General features: G+C 49.3%; 1 protein-coding gene across 1 annotated transcript; it reads left to right on the forward strand.

Annotated features, from left to right (window-relative positions):
* Window positions 1-291: 291 nt before the first annotated feature.
* LOC142049673 (uncharacterized) lies at window positions 292-1,588 on the forward strand. The gene is given in 2 exon segments (XM_075077604.1): window positions 292-1,316; window positions 1,318-1,588. Coding segments are annotated over 2 exon segments (1,296 nt in total).
* Window positions 1,589-10,032: the final 8,444 nt, after the last annotated feature.

Below are 10,032 nucleotides of genomic sequence, written 5' to 3' on the forward strand. Positions count from 1 at the left end.
TGACATTTTTAAATTGGCATCATGGACAGGATTCTCAGAGAACAGAAAGTGCACAACTAAGGTGTGGCCTCCTGAGGGTGAAAAGGGGAAAAGTGGATAACATTAAGGTGTGACCCTCTCAGGACAATAGAGCCCCTTTGTATTATGTAAGTAGCCGCTTAGAAAGCTATAGCTGCCTTTGTGCTAAGCGCAATTAAGGTGTGACCTCCTGAGGGTGAAAAGGGGAAAAGCGGATAGTGGCATTAAGGTGTGACCCTCTCAGGACTGTACAGCCCCTTTGTGTTAGGTAAAATGGCCACTCAGAAGGCAGTTAACGCTCACGATTATGTCTCCTCACCAGCAGCAGGGATAGACAAGCTATATGATCTTTTGGAGGCGCACCGATCTCGCCCCTCACCTCAGGGACAAGATTGGGCGAAAAAGCATTGTTTTCAACCGCAGAGTGTAGTAGACAGGATAAGGGTACTGCAGAAGGAAGCTAGGGTTAGATCGGGGAAAGGAAAAGCTGTAATTTGCGCAGTACTTGGAGCGAGTCTGGCAGCAGCGGTGGAAGATAGGAAGCAGAGGCTTTGTCAAGCCGATGTCACAATAGACTCACTGCAGATGGTCATAAAGTCACTGCAGGAACAATTGGAGGAAAACAAGCGATTGTTGCAGGAGGAGAGAAATCAAAATGCCATACTGAAGGAGGAATTGAGGGATCAACTTTTGAGGGAAGCAGATACACTGGCGGAGGTAGAGATGAAACTTTCAGAGAAAGGGATACGGCACATTTACCCTCAGGGAGACTTGCAGAAGGCAAGGGAAACTGTAGAAAGCCTCCCTCACATGTATCCACTGGTTAAAACAGAGTACTTGTATGAGGACAATAACGATGACCGTCCTCAAGTTCTCACCAAAGAAGTCCCATTTACAGCAACTGAACTAGCAAAGTTGAAAAAAGACTTTGCAAGAACTCCGAAGGAATCGGAGACAGAATACGTGTGGAGAGTGTCCCTGTCAGGGGGGGATGGAATTTTGTTGTCGGAGAAAGAAGCAGAAGGATATTGGGGTCCGGGTGTGTTTTTAACTACAGGTAATCGCCGAGCCCCATGGTCATTAACCCAGAGGGATGCGTATTGGGCCAGAGGGCTGAACCCTTTAGAGAGGGGAGATCCCCTTGCCATAAGAGGTACGGTGGATCAGTTAGTGGAAAGTGTACAGAAAGCGGCCTGTCTCCAAATGATGTATGATCGGGAGCTCAAGCCCAACCAGGGTTCCCCGGTGATGATGCCTGTAGACCCAGAGAGGATGATTCCCCTGATCCGGGGACTCCCTGAAACCCATTGGGATCCAATTACAGGGGAAAATTCAAAATACTTCTGAAGGAGAAAGGACTACGGCCACTCTAGAAGGGATAATAACCCCTGACCATGGGCGGCCGGGAAGGAAAGTGTGGACGTGGGGGGAGGTAGTGCAGGAATTAATTAATTTTGGGAGAAAATATGGCCCTGTTGGTGGATCGTTCCAAAAAACCAAACAAGGGTTGTACGGTCTGCAGAGCAAGTTAATAGTCGGCCGCTGTCAATTGGGAAGGGCCAGGATTTGAGGCCACTCCGCAACAATCATCCCGGGAGAGAGAGACCCCTAAGTCGACAGGGGTTATGGCATCTAGGGCTTCAGAAGGGCATTCCTTGAGACCTGATGGATGGACTCCCAACCCAAAAATTGGAAAAACTTGTAGAGAAATGGTCAGGGAAGAAGGCCACTCTCGGATTAGTTCCCGATGCTCCACCCCTGATAGATCTTGAGGGGGAGCTGACTAGGGAAAAGGTGGAAAACTAGACCCTCCGTTCCCCGAAGGTGAGGAGGGGAGCAGAGGATGGATGTTTGTGAGACAACTCACCGTGAATGTAAGAGGGGATTTATTAATCACAGTAGCTGTAGGGCCAAGGAAAAGACCGGTAATTTTTCTAATTGATACTGGGGCACAAAGCACCGCACTGATGCAGACCGAAGCAGAACAGTGTGCGATCTCTATCCCATCTAGAAATCTAATTATCTTAAATGCACTGGGAAAAACACAGTCAATGCCTATGACTTCAGTGACGCTATGGTTCCCAGGAGGGGAAGCCCCCATCAATACCATGGTAGCCATAGGAACTTTTCAGACGAACCTTTTAGGCATAGATGTGTTGAAGGGAAGGCAGTGGCATGACACCCAGGGGAACTCGTGGTCTTTTGGAATCCCCCAGATCAGGCAATTAACTGAAACATCTCGGGCGGAGGTGTGCCTATTGCAAACGGCACCTGCCCTTCCCCCCTCCAAGATTACCAATGTGAAACCCTATCCATTACCGCTAGGAGCCAGGGAAGGGATAGCCCCAGTAATTGAGGATCTCAAACAGCGGGGAATTTTAGTGTTTACCCACTCCCCGTACAATTCACCAGTGTGGCCAGTACTCAAACCTAATGGAAAATGGCGACTGACCATTGACTATCGGCGACTGAATGCAAACACTGGCCCCCTGACCGCGGCTGTACCCAACATAGCCGAATTAATTGCAACCATTCAAGAACAGGCCCACCCTATCTTAGCAACCATTGATGTGAAGGACATGTCTTTTATGGTTCCACTCCAGGAGTGTGATCAAGATCAATTTGCTTTTACCTGGGAAGGACAACAGTATACTTTTACCCATTTGCCTCAGGGATATAAACACTCGCCTACCTTGGCCCACCATGCCCTGGCACAGGAATTGGCAGCAACCCCATCAGAAAGAGAGGTCAAAGTCTATCAGTACATTGATGACATACTAATAGGAGGACATACCATAGCTTTGGTGCAGACTATGCATGACAGAATTATTAATCATCTGGAAGGAATAGGCCTTCAAATACCCAAAGAAAAAAATACAAGCCCCTGCCAGTGAAGTTTCTGGGCATCTGGTGGAAAGGAGGGTCAGTCTGTATTCCTTGGGACACCCTCTCAGCGTTAGATCAGGTAAAAATTCCGGAAAGTAAAAAGGAGCTGCAACACACCTTGGGATTATTGGTCTTTTGGAGAAAGCATATCCCTAACTTTGCAATAATTGCACGTCCCTTATATGACCTGTTGCGAAAGAGGGCGATTTGAAAATGGACTCCAGCTCACGATGAGGCATTGCAGCTTTTGGTGTTTGAAGCAAGCACCTGTGCTGGTTTTGGCTGAGAAGGGGTTAATTCTCCTCACTGTGGGGGTCGGCTACCTTTCCAGCTTCCTGCCCTCTGCCGCGTGGTGGGGGGGGCTGGGAGGGGCAGGGCCATGGTGGGGGCGGCTGACCCCGACTGGCCAATGGCATGTTCATTCTGTACCATGTGACACCATGACCAGTATATTGAGGGGGGGGCAGTTTGCGGCTCAGGAGCAGCGCGGCGTCGGGTCGGCGGGCGGTGAGCGGCTGTGTCGCGTACGGTTTGTTTCCGTGGTTCGTTCCCCCCTCCCCTCCCTTACTCCCTACCCCAGGGCTTTGCACCTCTCGTTGTTCTCCTTTACATTGCATTTCTGTTGTTGTTTCTTTTAATTTTAATTATTAAACTGTTCTTATCCCAACCCACGAGCGTTACCCTTCTGATTCTCTCCCCCATCTACCGGTGGGGGAGCGAGCGAGCGACTGTGTGGGGTTCAGCTGCCGGCTAATCCACAACAGTCTTTTTGGCGCCCAACGTGGGGCTCAAGGTTTGGAGATAATAACAGCTGCTGGTCACAGCACCATGTTGTCCTTTTTGCATTTGGTGTTAAAGATCAGTGTTGGTTTGTTGAGTCTGCTGTGTTCTGCTGTGATTAGTAACGTTTTGCCTACAAGATTTGTTATACAAATGCTCGTTTTCAGCTTTATCTGGTATTTGGGGGTTTTGCTGAAACCGTTACTGTGCTTTGGATACCACCTTGTTGTGGCAATTAGCAATTATACCTCCTCCTCGGAGAGATTTTATATGGAGGAAATACAGAATGGTATCTTTGCAACTTTGCTCTATGATGTCTCTGCCTCTATTACAACAACCTTTTTGTATCTTGAACATCCTTGGGTGGTTAAGGTGCACTTATTGTTAGTTTTTGGGCATGTTGTTTTGGTTTTGACTAAGCAACTTCAGAATATTACCCAGAAATCTGCCCCGAGGCTTCATAGTTACGAGTGGCAGGGCATGTGGGATAGCATGGGCAAATACCTAGGGCAGTGGGCACCCCCAGTGTTTTGGAGTTTCACCCCCGAACAAGTGCAGAATCCTAAAAAACTAGTAGAATATTTGGAGGAAGTATGTTGTTACGCTGGGAACTCCAGAGAGACACAGATAACTGCAACATGCTGGGGTCTGGCCCATGCATACCAAGCCCTGCTCAATAGTATTCAGTATCCCCAGGGGGAAGAGAATGTCTCTGGATTGAAATGCAAAGTGACTGGCACTGTAGACACTCCAGCCCTGAGGACAGGCACTGCAGCCATTCAAACCCCTACAACAAGTACTGGAGCTGGCTCAGAAAATAAACCCGTACGAGTATCAGTTGCCCCCATACACAAGACGAAATATTGGAAACGGACGTCAACTCATTTAGAACAAGATGATGAAAAAGCAGGGCCATCACGGGGAGAGGAGGAAGAAGTCATAAATGAAATAGAGACCACCCGATCCCTGTCCTTGAGTGAGTTGCGAGATATGCGAAAAGATTATAGCCATTGTTCAGGTGAGCACATTGTCACCTGGCTGCTTTGATGCTGGGATAATGGGGCCAGTAGCCTGGAACTAGAGGGAAAAGAAGCCAAACAACTGGGATCCCTTTCTGGGGAAGGGGGCGTTGACAAAGCAATTGGGAAAAAAACACAAGCCCTCAGCCTCTGGAGGCGACTCCTGTCTGGAGTGAAGGAAAGGTATCCCTTCAAAGAAGATGTTACATATCGCCTAGGAAAATGGACAACTATGGAGAAAGGCATCCAGTATCTAAGGGAATTAGCCGTGCTTGAGGTGATTTATGGTGACCTGGACGATCAACGGTCATCCAAAGATCCAGATGAAGCCTGGTGCACACAATCCATGTGGCGGAAGTTTGTACGGAGCGCACCATCTTCGCATGCAAAGTCATTGGCAGTAATGTCCTGGAGAGAGGGCGAGGCACCAATGGTGGCAGAGGTGATTGATAGACTCTGGGATTACGACACAAATATCTCTTCCTCGCTTGTCTCTGCTGTGGAGAAACTGTCCCGGGAGTTCCAGCAATTCAAAGAAGATATGTCCTACTCCCCACCTCTATGGAGTAGTGTCTCAGCTGTTAGGAATAAGCGTCCTTTGACTCAAAGAAGGGGATACACACCATGGGCCACCCTATGGTTCTACCTGCGTGACCATGGAGAGGACATGATGAGGTGGGATGGCAGGCCTACCTCAACCCTACAGGCACGAGTACATGAACAGCAAGGAAGAACAGTCACTCAGGGAGGCTCTTCCAGGAAAGCTGCTGCTCCAGTTTCCAGCAAGCAAGTCCCCAGACAGAGGAGTAGAAGCGCAGATTTTATTTCTAACTGTAATAGAGGGACTCCTGATAGACATTTACAGGAAGTGAGTTGTGACTGCCATGATCAGGACTAGAGGGGCCCTGCCTCCAGCCAGGTGGAGGAAAGGGACAACCAGGCTTACTGTACTGTGTGGATCCGATGGCCTGGCACATCTGACCCACAGGACTATAAAGCTTCAGTGGACACCGGCGCACAGTGTACCTTAATGCCATCAAACTATGTAGTGGCAGAACCCATCAGCAGTGCTGGAGTGACAGGGGGATCCCAAGAGCTAACTGTATTGGAGGCCAATGTGAGCCTAACCAGGAATGAGTGGCCAAAGCACCCCATTGTGACTGGCCCAGAGGCTCCTTTCATCCTTGGCATAGACTATCTCAGGAGAGGGTATTTCAAGGACCCAAAAGGATACAAGTGGGCTTTTGGTGTAGCTGCCTTGGAGATGGAGGAAACTAAACAGCTGTCTGCCTTGCCTGGCCTCTCAAAGGACCCTTCTGTTGTGGGGTTGCTGAAGGTCAAAGAACAACAGGTGACGATCGCCACCACAACAGTGCACCGGCGGCAATATCGCACCAACAGAGACTCTCTGATCCCCATCCATAAACTCATTCAACAACTGAGGAGCCAAGGAGTCATCAGTAATACCCACTCACCCTTTAACAGTCCCCTATGGCCAGTGCGGAAGTCTAATGGAGAATGGAGGCTAACAGTAGACTATCGTGGCCTGCATGAAGTCACTCCACCGTTGAGTGCTGCAGTGCCAGACATGCTAGAACATCAGTACGAACTGGAGTCAAAGGCAGCCAAGTGGTATGCCTCAATTGATATTGCTAATGCATTCTTCTCAGTCCCTCTGTCAGCAGAGTGCAGGCCACAGTTTGCTTTCACTTGGAGGGGCATCCAGTACACCTGGAATCGACTGCCCCAGGGGTGGAAACACAGCCCTACCATTTGCCATGGACTGATTCAGACTGTACTGGAACAGGGAGAAGCTACAGAACACCTTCAATACATTGATGACATCATTGTGTGGGGCAACAGAGCAGAAGTTGTTTTTGAGAAAGGAGAGAAAATAGTCAATTCTTCTGAAGGCCAATTTTGCCATAAAACAAAGTAAGGTCAAGGGACCCGCACAAGAGATACAGTTCTTAGGAATCAAATGGCAAGATGGTCGTCGTCAGATTGCAGTGGATGTGATCAACAAAATAGCAGCCATGTCTCTACCAACTAGCAAAAAGGAAACACAAGCTTTCTTGGGTGTTGTGGGTTTTTGGAGAATGCATATTCCAAATTACAGTCTGATCGTAAGCCCTCTCTATCAAGTGACCCGGAAGAACAATGATTTCAAATGGGGCCCTGAGCAATGACAAGCCTTTGAACAGATGAAACGAGAAATAGTTCATGCAGTAGCTCTCGGGCCAGTCCGGGCAGGACAAGATGTAAAAAATGTGCTCTACACTGCAGCCAGGGAGAATGGCCCTACCTGGAGCCTCTGGCAGAAAGCACATGGGGAGACCCGAGGTCAACCCCTAGGATTTTGGAGTCGGGGATACAGAGGGTCCGAAGCCCACTATAGTCCAAATGAAAAAGAGATATTGGCAGTATATGAAGGTGATTGAGCTGCTTCAGAAGTGGTTGGTACTGAAGCACAGCTGCTCCTGGCACCCCGACTGCCAGTGCTGGGCTGGATGTTCAAAGGAAACGTCCCCTCTACACACCATGCACCTGATGCTTTGTGGAATAAATTGGTTGCACTGATCACCCAGCGGGCTCGAGTAGGAAACCCCAGTCGCCCAGGAATCTTGGAAGTGATTATGGACTGGCCAGAAGGCAAAGATTTTGGATTATCACCAGAGGAGGAGGTGACACATGCTGAACAAGACTCACTGTATAACAAACTGCCAGAAGATGAAAAGCAGTATGCCCTCTTCACTGATGGGTCCTGTCGCCTTGTGGGAAAGCATCGGAGAGGGGTGGACTTGACCATGGATGTGATTGCACAGGTTATCCACAAATGTGAAACATGCCCTGCAATCAAGCAAGCGAAGCGGGTAAAGCCTCTGTGGTATGGGGGACGATGGCTTAAATATAAATATGGGGAGGCCTGGCAAAATGACTGTATTATACTCCCACAAACCCGTCAAGGGAAGCGGCATGTGCTTACAATGGTAGAAACATCGACTGGCTGGCTGGAAACATATCCTGTCCCCCACGCCACTGCCCAGAACACTATCCTGGGTCTCGAAAAACAAGTCCTGTGGTGACATGGCACCCCAGAGAGAATTGAGTCAGACAACGGGACTCATTTCCGAAATAACCTCATAGACACCTGGGCCAAAGAGCACGGCATTGAGTGGATGTATCACATTCCCTATCACGCACCAGCCTCTGGGAAAATTGAACGGTGCAATGGACTGTTAAAAACCACACTGAGAGCAATGCGGGGTGGAACATTGAAGCACTGGCATACACCTTTAGCAAAAGCCACGTGGTTAATCAGCACCAGGGGATCTGCCAACCGAGCTGGCCCTGACCAGTCAGAACGCTTACATACTGTGGAAGGGGATAGAGTCCCTGTAGTGCACGCAAAATGTATGCTGGGCAGAACAGTCTGGGTTCTTCCTGCCTCGGGCAAAGGCAAACCCATTCGTGGGATTGCTTTTGCTCGAGGACGTGGCTGCACTTGGTGGGTGTTGCGGGAGGATGGAGAAATCCAATGTGTGCCTCAAGGGGATTTGATTTTGGGCGAAAACAGTCATTGAACTGAATGGCACAATGGAAACTGCTGTATAATATTGTGCGTCACCTCTGTGTTGTATCAATGATATCAGAGTACGAGCCTCCCAACCAATGGAAGATAAACTGTGAAACAAGGCACCCCTAGCCACCCAGAATTTACTGAGGTTGGTTAGAAATCAAGGGGGCTCAACTTCTGCCAAATTGTGCAACCCAACAGTGGATCGTGACAGGTGGGCACCCCCAGTGTTGTGGGACTTCACCCCTGAACAAGTGCAGAATCCTGAAAAATGAGTAGAATATTTGGAGGAAGTATGTTGTCAACCTGGCAATTCCAGAGAGATACAAATCACTGCAATGTGCTGGGGCCTGGCCCATGCCTATCAAGCCCTGTTTAACACTCTTCAGTACCCCGAAAGGGACAAGAAGGCCTCTGGATCTAAAAAGACAAAGACAAGTAAAGTGACAAGCACTGCGCCCACTCAAGTCCCCAGGACAGGCATTGCAGCTACTCCAACCCCAGTGACAAGCACTGCGGCCTCTCAAACCCCCACGACAGACGCTGCGGCTACTCCAACCCCGGTGACAAGCGTTGCAGCTGAATCAGAGGACCAACCTCTGCCAGTATCAGTCACCCCTATACACAAGAAGAAATCCTGGAAGAGAAAGTCAACTCGTTTAGAAAGAGATGATGGAAAGGCAGGGCTATCACTAGGAGAGGAGGCGGAAGAAGAGGAAGAACCTGTAAAAGAAACGGAAACTAGCCGATCCCTATCCTTGAGTGACTTGTGGGATATGCAAAAGCATTTCGGCCGTCCTTCAGGTGAGCACATTGTCACCTGGCTTCTCCGATGCTGGGATAATGGGGCCAGCAGTCTGGAATTAGAGGGGAAGGAAGCCAAACAACTGGGATCCCTTTCTAGGGAAGGGGGCATTGACAAAGCACTTGGAAAAGGGACACAAGCGCTCAGCCTCTGGAGGCGACTCCTGTTCGGTGAGAGAGAAAGGCAGCCCTTCAAGGAAGATATAGTATATCGCCTAGGAAAATGGATGACTATGGAGAAAGGTATCCAGTACCTGAGGGAACTAGCCGTGCTTGAGGTGCTTTATGGTGACCTGGACGATCAACGGTCATCCAAAGATCCAGATGAAGCCTGGTGCACACGATCCATGTGGCAGAAGTTTGTACGGAGCGCACCATCAACGCGTGGGAACTCACTGGTAGTAATGTCCTGGAAAGACGGCAAGGCACCAGCGGTGGCAAAGGTGATTGATAGACTCTGGGATTACTAGGCCAATCTCTCTTCTTCCCTCCTCTCGGCTGTGGAGAAACTGTCCCGGGAGTTCCAGCAATTCAAAGAAGATATGTCCTACTCCCCACCAGTATGGACCAGTATCTCAGCCATTAGGAGTAAGTGTCCCTTTGCTCAAGCGACACGATACATATGACGGGGTATCCTATGGTTTTAACTGCGTGACCACGGAGACGACATGAGGAAGTGGGATGGAAAGCCTACCTTGACCCTAGAGGCATGGGTATGTGAGCTGCAAGGGAAAAGAGTCGCTCAGGGGGGTTTGTACAGGAAAGCTGCTGCTCCAGTTTCCAGTGAGCAATTCCCCAGACAGAGGAGTAGAAGTGCTGATTTTCTTCCAGATCTTAACACAGACATTTGTGATTCATATTTACAAGAAGTGAGTGACAAGTACTATGATCAGGACTAGGGGGGCCCTGCCTCCAGCCAGGTGGAGGAAAGGGATAACTGGGCTTACT

This window comes from Phalacrocorax aristotelis, chromosome W, assembly GCF_949628215.1.
Source record: "Phalacrocorax aristotelis chromosome W, bGulAri2.1, whole genome shotgun sequence".
Lineage (NCBI taxonomy): Eukaryota > Metazoa > Chordata > Aves > Suliformes > Phalacrocoracidae > Phalacrocorax > Phalacrocorax aristotelis.